We start from the raw sequence: 15369 nt of genomic DNA, 5'->3' as shown, positions 1-15369 counted from the left end.
AGATTGGATTTAATCGGGTATTTGTCAAGTCGATTTCGGTTCGGATTGAGTTCAAGTCGGGTCAAACCGGTTCGGTTTGAATTAAAGTCGGATCAAATCGAGGCTTCATGTTGAGTTCAAGTCAGGTCAAATCGGTGTCGGGTTAAGCTCAAATGGGTCAAATTCGAAGTCGAGTTGAGTTCATTTCGGTTACAGATCGGGTTTGGGTCTTGAATTTCTTCGGATTAAATCGGATCTGTTGTAGTTCGAAACGAATGGTTTGTTTCGGATCGGTTTTGACACCTCTAATTACACTGTTTTACTCGTAAATCGTCGATGAATTCCTAACTTAATACTAAAAGGAAGTATATTAAATGTTTATATACAGTTTTTAGGGTTACATATAGAACTAATCTAATTAAAAAAATGTTGGGAAGTAAAATATCAAAACTGTACATTTTCGATATACCAACTTTTTATTAAAATGGAGGAAGTATTACTCATGCGTTCATGCCCTAATTTTCAGTCAAAGATTCTTGAGAACATGTAGTGCCAAAGATGCTGATTCATAGGTTGAACAATTCTGGCACAAATGCATAATTTTCTTTTTATACAAGTATAAAGCCACTTAAATTTTTTCCAAAAAAAATTCACTTCTAACCTTTTCTTTTAAAAAAAATCATGTTACCATGATACCATGTCTACTTGTCTAGTATGTTGCATATTATTTTGGAAAAAAAAAAAAAACTTGTGTGGACTTGGTTCACTTAAGACTCATACGCGTGTAACTGATTTTATATTGAATATAATAACCCTAATATTAAATATAGTTATCTTAATTTTAACATAGTAACCTTTATTAAAACTTGTGTGACCTTTAATATTAGTGACTTTTATTAGTATTTTAAAAGTTTCATTATAAAAAAATTAACCTCTTATAACCTTTATAAAAAGATGACTCTGTTGTCTTGGGAAGCGTTAAAGTTAACAATGACTTTTATTTTAACATAGTGACCTTTTAAAAGTCATTGTTAACAATAAAGGTCACTATGTTATTTTAAAAGCATTAAACGACCCTAGTGTCTCTAATATTAGTGGTTAACAATAAATTAATGTAGACCATGTCTATTTAATAGTTTGTATTATTTAGGAAGGTATGTTTCTAATAAATGGAATAAGAAATAGAATTTTTTTTTCTTTTTGCAAGGAAACAATATGGAAGATATGATGTAAATTCAAAAAAAAAAAATATTATAAATTACTCCCTCTGTCCCTCATTTTTTGCCCTATTTGACTTTTCACAGTCTCCAGGACACGTCTTTAAACGTATATAATTTTTTTTTATTTTTTTTTCTTTTCTTCTGACAATAGCGACAGCTCAATTTTAAAAGGCAATAATATGGAAGATCATTTCAAGTTTAAAAAAATGTAACCTTTCTTAATATTATACGAGTAATATTTTTACACTCCGTGACTATTTTATTTCTATTTACAAAATAATGAGATGAACCTACTTTATACGGTTTCTCATATGCTTACTAGATGGGATATCGGTAGCAGTTATGAACTAGTGTGTATTGGTTCTGCTCCGCAAAGTTTCTCTAACTTGACGGAGATTGATTTAATATAATAAAATATCCTTTATTTTCCTAAAAAAAGAAAGATAAACCTACTTTAAACATATTCAAATCATATATTACTTCGTATTATTTACTCTTTAAAAAATTACCTCGACAAAATCTTATCGGAACTCATTGAATCTAATAATCAAAATGGAAAAATCCACATCCAAAAATTAACTCGAAAGAAGCACGAGCACCGAAAGAAAGAAGAAAAAGATATGGTAATGACTAATGAGCCGTACTCAAGTAATCGCCGTACACACAAAGCAAATAAAACTCTCAACCCACCCACCCAACTGGCAACTACCCACCCATTCATCTTCCCTCTATCAGCCGACAAATTCACAAAATTCACAAACTAAAACATTCAATCCAACCTAAAATATAAATCCCATAAAATATACTTTTATCAGTTTCTTTTTATTTTAATACAAAGTGTTGTTTCCGTAATTTATTACTTGCTCAATTTCTTTATGTGAGAAGTTTTAAGAGAAATAGTAAAAAGTTTTTAAGTATGAAGGAAGTGGGATTGATGAAAGAATAAAGTACGAAGTCTGATATTTGAGAGGAGAAAGATTTTGAAAATATGATAGTTAGACCCTGTTCACTTCACCTTAGTTTTGCTGAACTTAAATCATATTTATTGAAATTGATTTTTTTTTGTTGAACTAAAATAGTTTTTATTGAGCTACATTTTTTTTTATCTAACTGAAATTAATTTTACTGAACTGAAATTATTTTTGCTGATTCTCTATTGTATTTTTTTTCTTTAAAGTTACTGATTTTTACTGAACTGAACTTATTTTACTAAGCTGAGTATTTTTTTTAAGGTGAAGTGAACAAATTTATTGTAAAAGGTTTCTTAAAAAGGAAATGGAGCAAGTAATAAAATACGATCGCAAAATAAAAGTGAAACAAGTAATAAAATAAGGGACGGTGAATTAAATTGAGCCCGAATAATGTCCGAGTTATGTTCAAATCTATGTTAAAATGCGTACTAAAATAGTGTTTTGTAAGTACATAAAAACAGAAGAATATAATACGGAGTATTACATTGCAATATCAAATAAGCATCGATCATAATCAATCTCCCATAAATATTGATACTGTATCATTACTTTCCTAATAAGTTCTTTCATAAAGTATATACTTCCTTGTTTTTTTAATTGCACCTTTTGGAATGTTGCCCTATTCATAGAACCTCTATCAATCATTTTTTATGATTTATCTGTAAGAAAAAATATAGTCAATTTCGTTAGATTCGTCTTGACCAAAGTATTAATGGCCAAAATATTGCATCGACAAACATAAAAGAGTGAATGCTGCACTTAAAAAAAATAAAAAAATATATCCTGTATATTAGCCTGAGTTCATTAAGTTAGGAAAAATTGTCAAAAATAATACAACCTTTAACCCATTCTTTTTTAATAATACAACCTTCTGATTATTTTGTAATAATACAATTTTTAGGGAGTGTTCATTTTAAACAAGATAAAATCGAATTTTCGGTGGGTTTTGAGGTGGGAGAAGGGGAGGGGATATTCCCTCCTTCCCCAACCCCATCACCAAAAACTCATCCTCTCCCCTTTCCTAACCTTAAAATCCATCGAAAATTCGATTTTTTCTTGTTAAAAATTAACACCCTAAAGGTTATATTATTACAAAATAATCCCCAAAGGTTGTATTATTACAAAATAATCCAAAGGTTGTATTATTAAAAAAAAATCAATTTTGTATTATTTTTAGCAATTTTTCCTTTAAGTTAAACTAATAGAGAAGTAGATTAAAAAAAAAAGGGTCCATAAATAAAATAAAATATTAAAAAAAAAAAAAAGCCAAGCCACAGAGATATAAAACGATGCTTCCATCTATGTTCACAAATCTCTCTCTTCCTCTTTCAAATCTCTGACCACTTATCTTCCTTTCTCAATTTTCTCTCTCCTCTTATTTCTGCAAATTCTGCAAAAATCCCCATTTTTCTCTCTCCTTTTGTTTTTCGTTGAAGGGTAAAATTGTCAAAAATTTGTTGCAGAGATCCGTTGGAGGAAGAAAGAGGGGTTTTTGAAAGTATATGAGAAAGCTTGAGGTCTTACGAAAAGACTCTTCTGCCCTTCTCATTCGCCGTCGTTCTCGCTGGGGTTAATGCGGCTGATTTCTTCTTCTTGAAACAGAGAGAGAGCTAGAAAAACGAAAACCCAAAAAAAAATTTTAAACAGAAAAAAAAATTGATAATTTTTTTTATTTGGTGGGGTTTATAAAAAAAAATAATTGAATTTTAGGGTTCTTGAATTTGATCATCAACAAGATGCAGCAAGATCAGCGCAAGAAGGTTAGATCTCGTTAATTTTGAGTGTTTGTGAAGCAAGTTGAGATCTAATGATTTTTTTTTTTAATTTTTTAATTTTAGTGGGTGAGATTTAAGTGAGCTAATTCGCCTAATTGCATTGAAAATCGTGATCTGGGTCTTTGTTGTAGTTCAAGTAATTTTAATTTCTGAAATTAATTTGTTTAAATTTGAATTGGGTTTTCTGGGAAAGTTTATTAAGAGGAAGTTATTTGAATTGAGCTTAACGTTGGCCGTAAAGGGGCGATGATGTAGTCGGGATTTGAACTCGAACTCGGGTTTAGTTAGCATATCCTTAATTAAGTTCAATTTTGAATTAGTTTTTGAACTTTTTTACTGAAAAACTTAAAAACCCAGAAGTTATTTGTTATTATATATTTAATTTTGTTACTTAAATCCATAATATCATTAAATTGCTAGTTTTGTGTATTAAAAAGCATGGATATTTTTTTATTTTTGTTATAATTATTTTAGGGATGATGATGTATGCTATGTTGGTGGGAATATAATTGTCGGTGGAGGAAGAGTGAGTTTAGGGCATGTTTGGCAGGAAGTTAGAGAATCAAAGTCAATAGTGTGTGTATCAAATCAATGGCACGTATCACTTTTTCTTGTTATGACATTTTGACCTTTGTACCAAACAAAAGATATTTCCTGTTTTTCCTGTTTGGATATGATTTTGGAGTTTTATCAATTAAGTTTTGGTTTACTGATTTTGTACTAAAAACTTGATTTTGTTCCAAGTGTTTCGGTGTCGGTTTTGCCCTTTTTAGGGGACTAATATGAACTGAAATTCTTATCTATTATGTTTGGTTGTGGATGATGATGAGATGGGGGGTTTCATATACTGAATAATGTCATTTTGGGTAGTTTAACTTGGCTTCATTATTGGAGTGATTGGTTCTATCATCCGATCAGTTCAATTCGATGTCTGCATTTTCTGTATGGCTGTTACTGATGAGTTGATTTGTCCTTGTAATGTTTTGCACACAAGAAAAGGGTTGTTTGAAGTTTCACAATTATCAACAACATGAGCCCTAACATTCATTCAGGGATAGAGGGGGGTGGGGAGTGAGGCGTGGGGAGGTGGAACTAACATCTTTTTAAACAAGAAGGGCTTGAGATTTTGAATCTTTCACTCCGTTCCTTTTGGGATGATCAACTTTTTAATATCTTCTTCTGAGAGAGTTCTTGTCAAATAAGAAAGTGCTTATTTCATTACTGGCTGTGCTAGATAACGGCTATCAAATGTAAGACAGTGTGCTTGCTTGATATCTGTTGATAAATTTTTTTTGGCAAACATTAATGCAATGTTATCAAGGTTCAATTCAGAAAGTCTCTTTGGGCACAATACATATATGCTGGAATTATATAATCATGTACTTCTGGAAAGGGCGGGGCTAATTAGGTTGACAGTAGATTTTATAATGTGAAAGACAAAACATGTGTGGAATTCGTGGTCATAGCCTTTTTCTGCTGCATGGTGTGGATGATAGTTTTTTCAATTATCTTTTGCTTTCTCCTGGCACGTGTGTCTAACTAATTTATGTATGATCATTAGCAGGCTGTAAAAGAACCAGAATTCTTCACTGACTATGGTGAAGCGAACAGATATAAAATTCTTGAAGTTATAGGAAAGGGAAGCTATGGAGTTGTTTGCGCGGCTATTGATACACATACAGGGGAAAAGGTGGCCATTAAAAAAATAAATGATATATATGAGCATATCTCTGATGCTATCAGAATCCTGCGAGAAGTAAAGTTGTTGAGGCTTTTGCGGCATCCTGATATAGTTGAGATCAAACGTATTATGTTGCCACCATCTAAGCGAGATTTCAGAGATATTTATGTTGTCTTGGAGCTTATGGAGTCTGATCTTCATCAAGTCATCAAAGCTAATGATGACTTGACCCGTGAACACCATCAGTTTTTCCTCTATCAAATGTTGCGTGCTCTAAAATACATGCATACAGGTATCATTTTATCTAGCTCTAAAATAAATACATTAATTCATGGTAATTTTAATATCATTTTCTTCACAGTTTGACCTCTTCTCTCTTTCTGATTGCATATCTGTTTCTTTATTGACATTTTTATTAGCTTTTGTGAGCATGATTTTGAGTATATTCACTTGTATTTGATTGTTGCAGCTAATGTCTACCACCGAGATCTTAAGCCCAAGAACATACTGGCTAATGCCAATTGCAAACTCAAAATTTGCGACTTTGGTTTGGCTAGAGTAGCATTCAATGACACTCCTACTACTATATTTTGGACGGTACATCTTTCACCTAAAGACATTCTTATTTACTTATATTGGTGAATGAAATCCCTCTCATTTTGCTGACAATCATTTGCTGTATGCTTATCTGTACCATTTACAGGATTATGTTGCTACAAGATGGTATAGGGCGCCAGAACTTTGTGGATCATTTTTCTCTAAGGTATGTGTGCTTATCATACAAGATGATACAAATGAAATTTTGTGGTTGCTTAGTTCCTTGTACAACTCATTTCATACTACTATCCTGATTCCTATAGTCTATTTTTGTACTATTCCTTGACATGGTGTCCTTTGAACTTAATATCCGGGTTGTGGTCTCCGCTGATGTATTAATATTAACCTGTACCAATTGTTTTATTTGAGTATTTTTTGGCATTCTATTTGCTTACAGTGTAGTAGTGTTATACTTGTGTTAGTAGATTAGCCAGTAAGCCTTGACGTAGGGTAGGGATGAGCTAGGTATTATGGTAGTTGTTTCATACATGACCTATATAAGTTTGGAAACCAACGAGTTTCATTCTTTTTTCCTCGTGGCTTGTTTTTAGGATTTTGGGATAGAAAGTGTTTAGTAGTGTTTGCGGGTTTGACCCTATAGAATAATTATATTACATTTTCAAACTAAAAATAAACCCTTTTTGTTTATTTTACTATAATTAGCTGATCTTAGTAATGCTATCCAGCTCGTAGGATCTGTTAGAGAATTTAATGTCTTAAACTAATTTGGATAATCAATAAGATTAAGAGGATTTGAGGTATCAAGCTTAGTTTTCCTGATAGCTAATTCCTTTATTTGTTTACCAAAATACCAGGATGGGCTAATGGACTTGGTCAATTGTTTGATTGAACCCCATTAGGAAAATAGACAATGTTGTCAAAATTTTGTGTATGTTTTAGGTGCACCTATATAGGCTACATTTTACAGTTACTCATATTATACTATACTACTGTAAAATATTTGAAGACAAATGGTAATCCCAAAGTCAGTGACAGCTTGTAATATAGAGCAACCTATCTTAGATTAGTGGGTTTATAAATGCGGCCTGTTCACCTTTCGCCTGTTTTATCATTCTGTTTGTAATTCATTTTCGTATCTTTTGTCCTTGTTTCTGGCTTACCAAACTTAATTCAATTATGAATTGTATTTTTACATGTGCTGCATTTCAATAATATAATTGTATTATTAGTATTTTAAAGTAATAGTAATACGTAGATCAAAATAATTCTTGTTCAGGGAGGATTATTGATCTCACCTGGAAGTTGATATTATCTTGTCCTTCAGGTAATAGTGTCTAGTCTTGTGACCGTTTACTGAAGCGGTTTGCTTGGAGTCACATGCATTAATTTTGATATTTGGTCTGACTACTGACTTTGCCTTGTGCAGTATACTCCAGCCATAGATATTTGGAGCATTGGTTGCATCTTTGCTGAGGTATTGACTGGAAAACCGTTGTTTCCGGGTAAAAGCGTAGTTCATCAGTTAGATATAATCACAGATCTTCTGGGTACACCATCACATGATGTTATATCTGGGGTATGATTTTCTATTTCATCTCAGATGTGATTAACCTTATTTGTTCTATACATTACATAATTAGTCATGATCCTAAAATTTTATGCGAATTCAGGTCCGCAACGACAAGGCTCGCAAATACTTGACCGATATGAGGAAAAAGCAGCCTGTTCCTTTCTCTCAAAAATTTCCAAATGCGGATCCCTTAGGATTGCGTTTGCTACAAAGACTGTTATCTTTTGATCCAAAGGACAGACCGACTGCTGAAGAGGTTGGTACCATATCAGGACCTTAGTTTTCTGTTTCACTGTAAAATAACTTGTTTGCTGAGTATTTGATATGAATATTCTACAATTTGCAGTCAAGCTGTGCCCTAAACTCTTTGTAAACTTAAAATCACAATAATTATAGTCCTGTTGATATTGAGAATCTGTTTTTTATCAGGCACTAGCTGATCCATACTTCAAAGGCCTATCCAGAGTGGAGAGAGAGCCTGCATGTCAGCCAATCTCAAAATTAGAGTTTGAGTTTGAGAGGCGACGGGTGACTAAGGAGGATGTTAGGGAACTGATTTACCGAGAGATCCTTGAATACCATCCTCAGTTGCTCAAAGACTACATGAATGGAAATGAGGGGAGTAATTATATCTATCCTAGGTGAGATGATCTTGACTAATGTTCTGGTTTCTACTCTTGGCAATAACGTTTTAGCTATTGCTTATTATTCAACTGGTTTGTTTATGCAGTGCTATTGGTCAGTTTAAAAAGCAGTTTGCGCATCTTGAAGAAAATGCTGGTCGAAGCGGACCAGTCATTCCCTTGGAGAGAAAACATATTTCCCTTCCAAGGTACAGCTACAGCTCTCTTCCCATGGTGATGTTTGATAAATACATTTTACATGTTCCTGACCTCTTCATCTTTCAGGTCCACGGTACACTCTAGTACCATACCTCCCAAGCCATTGGCATCTTCACACAAGGACCATCAAGCTAAAGAGGAGATGAGACCATCTGAAAGTTATGGAAACTTATCAAGCTCTATAAGACAGCCACCAAGAGTCCCGCCAGGTATCTTTCATGCATCTACTGAGTGTTGATGGTAGCTCTTTTATTGGTCTGTTATCTATCAGTAGCATTGTTCTGATATCATCATGTCATCAGAGGAAATATTGAACATGGACTTTAAAAATCTTCTGATTGTTCATCTGATCCATAAATCGATGTCAAATGGCTTCAACAATTGCTTTGTTGTGTGCCTAATGGTTACATGTTTCTGCCTTTTTATTTAGTAGTTAGTGATTTGATCTGAATTGTCATGCCATCTCATGTTAGATTTGGTGTCCTTATTGTGCACATCGAGTTCTAATTTAGTTCTTTAAAAATGGGTACGAGTTCATGAAGCTGCTCGACTTTTTCTTATTGGCCACCTTTATAAACCGTCTATTAAGCCTCTTTCTACAACTAGCAACGCCCATGTTATATGTAATGACAGCATGAACTAAAGTGTTCAGGATAGACTAATAATGTGCTGAAATTTTGAATAGTGAAGTTATGGTTTTTATTTATTTAATATTATTGTTTATTTTTCTCTCGGCTCAAAAAGTTAAAATAATTATCAATCAGATGTGACCTTGGATATAAGGACGGATGGTTGAGGCTGAAAATGTATTGTGCTTTTGTATATCAGTATATGATCTAAATGAGATTAGGCTGTTGTCATATCATATTATTGAACCCTCTATTATGTTTTTGTCTTGTGTTTCAGCAGCAAGACCAGGAAGGGTTGTAGGACCTGTTGCATACGAGTCTGGCAGAAGCATGAAGGATGGCTACGATGCTAGAGTTTCTTTGCAAAATGCAGTAATACCACCACAGACAGCCTCACCACAGTATTACATCAGGCCCAACATCCAGCCAGCCCAATCCAAGCCGGGACCTGGGCCAGGAAACGAACAAGGCCACATTTCATGGGCTAAACAGCAACAGCTGCCTGTACAGCCAACCCATGAAGTTGCTATTGACATCAACACTAACCCGTACCATCACCCTCAGCCCAAGGCAGACCAATATAGTAGCAGAGTTGCCCTCGATGCAAAGATAATGCAAGCTCAGTCGCAGTTTAGCGCTACAGCTGTAGCAATGACAGCTCATCGAAACGTGGGTACTGTTCAGTATGGAATGTCATGAATACATGAATAATGCTAACAAGTGAGCTTTGGTCTTACCGTTGTATTAATAGGCATTGTGCTGGGGCTGTCTATCCAAGAAGGTTGAGGTTTTATGACCTCCCTTTCCATGGATTGTTAATGATGCCGGAATTATGTAGTGTGTCAACATCATTTGAGCCGTACGATTTCAGTAGATGCTAGATCCTTTTTAGCTAATATTTCCTGCTTTGTTATACAATTAGGAAGTTAGTACAAGTAAATAAATAAAGCAATCAAAATCTGGGAAGAGTCGTGTTGTATCTTATATTTTTATTCATTCAAACCCTACGTTTTCTCCCACATTTGTAGAAGTCAAGTGCATAAAGAAAAAAGAAGAAAAGAACACCTCCCACATCAGATGATCCAGATCTAACTCCGTAATTCGTAATTAACACCAAACGCTGAGAGCTAGTTCACTACTCGTCTACTACTATCATCTAAAATGAAATGGAACAAACTTAAAAGGAAATTGAGACAAGTAAATTAAGACGGATGGTTTTGGATTTGAAATTTTATATGGTACAGCCAGCTAAATTTCTCATTTTTTACTTGGTTTGTAAGATTGAAGAAAAATATGGAAAATGTCTCTTGTTTTCAAGTTTAGCTTTAAATGAGTAGTATCAATTGAGATGCATTAACCAGGGGCGTAATTGCATATAATAAAGCTGCATATCAGTACTGTTGCAGTATACATGAAGGAAATGGCGTTTCAGTTTGTTTGCACCATATTCTTACTGAATTCAGCATTAAGATTGTGAAATACAGAGTAATAGCACTTCTAACTAGTCAATACTATTTGTCAATATAAAAACAAAAAAACTTGTCGATACTAAATTTCTGTATTCCTGTGCCGCATCTCATTCTTAGGGCTTAGGAATTTTAGCCTTCAACAACTGCTATATAACATTGTCAGCGGCGTGTTAAAGATCATTCTTTAACTTGCAGGCAAACTGGTGAATTGATTCGAAAATAAAAGTAGTTCTGAACAAGTAGAGGCAGTGCTAAATGTAATATATAACATTGTTCAACAATCAGTATAGTTGCATAATTATTGAAGGACTAAATACGAATTCACATCCAATTGATGTAAACATAAATAAACATCTTTTATACTCTACTTGAATCGCAGATGCAAATCATGCAATTGTTCGATGACAGAGTACTGTCACTGAATATACGAAGTAAACAAAAACAATCCATTAGCATGTATTTCGGATCACATTAACTTCGAGGTCAGTATCTATCTAAGGTCAATTGATCCCTTATACCATTAAACCAAGAAAACTAAACAAAAAAACTGGAGTATTTGCTAAACCCAGAATTCAGCATCTTTCTACCAATCCCGAACTGTCAGAAGTTTTACTCCTCATCTCTGGCCACAATCTTGAACATTCCTGTTTGTTTTTGCTGCAAGAATGAAAATCAAACAAAGCGAAAACACATCAATCAACCATTTCACCTCTTAATAACATTATATAACATTACATTAGATAAAATTTGTTAAAAAAGATTACCTTTTTCCATAGTTCAGTGTGTTTTTTGCAGAACCCAGCAACAATTCCACCAGTATTCTTCCCTTCTTTAAGCTCAATAGTCAGATCTTCCTGCAATCCACAAGTTACATGAAACGCCAACGGACACTTAGGCTCAGAACACTCAATAGCACACCCTTTGGTTTGTTTACACAGGTAACACCTATCCCTCCACCTCTTCTTAGGAATCTTCGAGCAATCGATCCCATCCCGGCCTTCCGGATCCCCAAAGAAAACTTCCGGGACTAACAAAGCACAAACAATGTGAGCCCAACGCCCATCACTAGTAGGCTTCATAGCACCTTTAGTGACAGGACAAAGGCAGCATTTATGAGCCAAAGGCCGTGAGTTTGAGTCTGAGCACTGAGCACAGAACCATTCCCCCTCAGGAATACCCTTAACGAGAGGGTTTCCGTAACAGCTGGAATGCACCATAAGGTCACACCCATCACAGAACACAATCGGATCTGATGGATCACCATCTGTGCTTTCACATACAACACATAGAATCCCATCATCGTCCTCGGCTTCCTCCTCTTCTCCATCACCCTCTACTTCAATTTCGACTCGACCCGATTCCTCTTCTCCATCTTCACCCTCCATTTTAGATTCAACAGATGGGTCATACTCCAGATTCAGATCAATGGGTAGAGCAAGAGATGGAGGAGGAGACTTAATCGGGCTGAATTCGGGCTTAAAAGCCCAAATCCTTTTCTTGGCAGGTAAACAGTAAGGTGTAGGAGGGGTAATTGAAGGAGGAATATTTTCTTTCTCATCATTGAAATCAAAAAAATAATCTCGGGCATATTTTCTCTTTTTAGCTGGGAGATTGGATGGTGACAATGGTAAAGCTTTCGATTTCGGTTCCGGTTCCGATTCGGGTTTGGGCTCCGGTTGACAGAGCTGTTGCTGCTGCTGCTGTTCTTGTTGTTGCAGCAGCCTGAAACGTTTTAATGGTGGTAAAGAATTGAAATTTGCATCCATTGTTAGAAGAGAGAGAAGAAGATTGAGAGAAATTAGCAAAGTTTACTGAAAAGATTTGGGGGTGTTATGATTTTAGAGGGATTGAAAATGAATTGAAAGGGGAAAAGGGGGGGAAATAATGAAGAAGTCCGGGAAAATAAAAATGTAAAGGTTTTGAGTTTTGCGGGTTGAAAAATGAAATTAGCGCGGAGTTTTTAAAACGTTTAAAAGTGTGTTTATTTTCCAAGTCTTTATTTTGGTTAGAAGTTTGAAAGGTTTGGAAATGGCGCCATTTTGTGTTTTTTATTACTCCCTTTGTCTCAACTCTCAATATATAATTTTTGTTTGTGTTTTTTCACGGTATTTAAGAAATTAAAGGAGAAAGTGGATGAGGTACATTAAAAGTGGAAAACAAGCTAGACAAAGTACAAGGTAAATGGATAATTTAAGGGAAAAAAGTGAAAAGTATAATTTTAGAAAAAAGTTAGATAGAGAAAGTAGAAAAAAGTACAAGGCAAGTGGATAACTTAAGGGTAAATTAGGAAATTCAATTAATAAAATTAAAAAAATGAGGGTATAATGGTCTTTACATATTATGCAAAAATAAAAACATGAACAACATTTTGGATCTCCAAAATAGAAAAACAAGAACTATAATATGAGATAAAGAAAGTAATTTGTAAGGTTAGATTTTTCGTGGACTCGACAATGTTCTAAATTAAGGTTTTCGTGTACAAGTTAGCCTAATGACTATAGGTCTACAGCCGTAGTCATATACATTCTGCACACTTAATTTTTACCTATTTTAATATCTTTACCTTATTTGAATATATTAAACTTTGCTAGAACTTATTTTAGTTGGAAAAATAAGTTTTAATAAGGGCTGACAAGGAATATTCAAGTTCAAATTACATCTAAGATAAATTTTAATAAAGTCTAATAAGTTCATATAAGTCCACATAAATTCATTCAGGTTTAGATAAGTGAAAATTAGAAAATAGAACATAATCTTAACCCTTACCACTTACTAAATTATAAACCCTTAACCCTTTCCAGTTACCACTTACTAAACTTAATAAATCATCTGAATTTATAAACATTTACTAAACTTACCTAAACTTATTAACAATTATCTGAAACTGTTTCAGGTTTATATTAGAGAGGGCTAAATTAAAATGCTAGCTTGTTCACTACATGAAAACAACAATTTTATGATGGAAAAAATCCGTCAGAAACATAGGCAATTTCGTCGGAAATTTCTGTCGTAAAATATTTTATTGGAAATTCAACATTTTTCATTGGAAACCCATTTTTCGACAGATCATATTCTGTCGGAGACTAATTGGGAAAACTGAAAGTGCGTCGCAAAAATCCGTCGGAAATAACCTTTTTTGACGGAATATTCCGTAGGAACATGTCAATTTTTAGGACGCATTATAATTCAATTGGAAAATTGCGATGCTTTTGTAGGTGATTTTCCGACGGAATTAAAATCCGTCGGAATATATTCCTTTTACGATGGAAAATTCTGTCGGAAATGTTAGGTGATTCTGTCGAAAATTGTGAGATGCCTTTCAATCGATTTTTTTGAATTATAATCATAAGAAACTTGCACCTATACCTGCACCTAATTCATGATTAAAAGAAATTCATGATCGAATTATGAAATTATACTTTAATATACATATAAATTATGTACAAGCAAAATATACAATCCGAAGTAATTACATGTGCAAAATACACCTAAACAAAAGCTATGCTACACAATCGCCGGGGTACCGTACCCTAGCCTGCTCCACCAATACCCGAGTCGTTCCTGGGGTCTCGATGCTCAGGACGAAGGGTGGATAATGTGTCAGAGTTGGTGAAAGGACTCATCAACTCATCCATCATCTCCTTATTTCTCCTCTCCATTTCGGCCATCTGATATTCTATTTGGTGTTGCATCTCGCAACTTCCATTTCACTCCAAAGAGCCTACACCCTATGCTCAAACTGATCATGCATCTGAGAAACAATCGACGGCGTGTACTGCTGTGAAGAACTGGAAACTCGACTCATCCAGTTGCTGTAGTACAACTCTGCACTTTGACCAAGTCCCTTAACACGACCTTTCTTACTTCGCCCACCCACCGTCTCCCAGTACAACTCATTCGAAATCTTCGGAATCCCTTGATTGCTGCTTCTTCAATCTTCTTCTAGTATGTCTCCTACAACAAATAAATGATATGAAAAAAATAATGTTTTAAAAAAAAACTACCAACAACCTTCTTCTGGTTCATATTCTTGAACATTCAAGCAAATTTAGCCAAAATGACTCCTACTTTTTCTATTTTCCACATTTCTTATCAAATGAACTCATTCTTTCTCATAACATGTCAATATCACATAGTTTTAGGTAGCTAAGACTTGAAATCACATAAAAGGTGCACTTAACTAAGTTTTAGGACGCATTTTCATCCAAATTCATTCAAATAAGGCCTAAATGACTTCTACTTTTCCCCCTTCCTACATTTCTTATCAAATGAATTCATTCTTTCCCATAACATGTCAATATTATATAGTTTTTGGTGGCTATGGCTTGAAATCACATAAAAGGTGCACTTAGCTAAGTTTTAGGACGCATTTTCATCCAAATTCATTCAAATAAGGCCTAAATGACTTATACTTTGCCCATTTTCTACATTTCTTATCAAATGAACTCGTTCTTTCTCATAACATGTCAATATTATATGAGGGGGAAAGAACTCACTAAGGTAGAGGAGGCATCGGTGGTGGCTGTCCGAAAACCTTGGTGGAGGAGGCGTTCGTGGTGGCTGCAAGGTGGTAGTTGTTTTTTTAATTAATATATAATTAATTAATAAAAAGTAAAATTAAAGGGGGGGGGGGGGGGCTTACTTGCAGCACAATGGGGGTAGGCTGCAAGGTGGT

General features: G+C 34.3%; 2 protein-coding genes across 5 annotated transcripts; one reads left to right on the top strand and one right to left on the bottom strand.

The window, feature by feature from the left end:
- The first annotated feature begins 3411 nt into the window (after positions 1–3411).
- Positions 3412–10246, top strand: LOC110737881 (mitogen-activated protein kinase 19-like). 4 transcript variants are annotated; one of them, XM_021918233.1, is made up of 10 exons: positions 3412–3930; positions 5507–5918; positions 6096–6223; positions 6330–6389; positions 7611–7760; positions 7855–8010; positions 8184–8395; positions 8485–8586; positions 8663–8805; positions 9506–10246. In XM_021918233.1, exons 1-10 carry the CDS (start codon positions 3907–3909, stop codon positions 9922–9924), a joined length of 1806 nt encoding a protein of 601 aa, XP_021773925.1. In that variant the 5' UTR covers positions 3412–3906; the 3' UTR covers positions 9925–10246. The 4 variants fall into 4 exon arrangements, with proteins under 4 accessions (XP_021773925.1, XP_021773926.1, XP_021773923.1 ...); XM_021918234.1 differs by having other exon boundaries at positions 3413–3930; positions 5510–5918; XM_021918231.1 differs by having other exon boundaries at positions 3413–3930; positions 9503–10246.
- A 785-nt stretch (positions 10247–11031) lies between these two features.
- On the bottom strand, positions 11032–12726 carry LOC110737880 (protein Jade-1-like). The gene is made up of 2 exons (XM_021918230.1): positions 11459–12726; positions 11032–11351 (listed from the first exon to the last, which is right to left on the bottom strand). Exons 1-2 carry the CDS (start codon positions 12458–12460, stop codon positions 11304–11306), a joined length of 1050 nt encoding a protein of 349 aa, XP_021773922.1. The 5' UTR covers positions 12461–12726; the 3' UTR covers positions 11032–11303.
- Positions 12727–15369: the final 2643 nt, after the last annotated feature.

The sequence above is a fragment of the Chenopodium quinoa genome, unplaced genomic scaffold, assembly GCF_001683475.1.
Source record: "Chenopodium quinoa cultivar QQ74 unplaced genomic scaffold, ASM168347v1, whole genome shotgun sequence".
NCBI classification, from domain to species: Eukaryota; Viridiplantae; Streptophyta; class Magnoliopsida; order Caryophyllales; family Amaranthaceae; genus Chenopodium; species Chenopodium quinoa.
This window is presented reverse-complemented; position numbering and strand designations above follow the sequence as displayed.

What these genes read in the sequence shown, in the direction of transcription:
- LOC110737881 (XM_021918231.1), top strand. Translation starts at nt 3,907, where the DNA reads ATGCAGCAAGATCAGCGCAAGAAG. An exon ending in TCTAAAATACATGCATACAG is followed by an intron (nt 5,919 to 6,095) that starts GTATCATTTTAT and finishes TGATTGTTGCAG; the next exon opens with CTAATGTCTACCACCGAGAT. An exon ending in AGTAATTATATCTATCCTAG is followed by an intron (nt 8,396 to 8,484) that starts GTGAGATGATCT and finishes TTGTTTATGCAG; the next exon opens with TGCTATTGGTCAGTTTAAAA.
- LOC110737880 (XM_021918230.1), bottom strand. Translation starts at nt 12,460, where the DNA reads ATGGATGCAAATTTCAATTCTTTACCACCATTAAAACGTTTCAGGCTG. An exon ending in ACACTGAACTATGGAAAAAG is followed by an intron (nt 11,352 to 11,458) that starts GTAATCTTTTTT and finishes TCATTCTTGCAG; the next exon opens with CAAAAACAAACAGGAATGTT.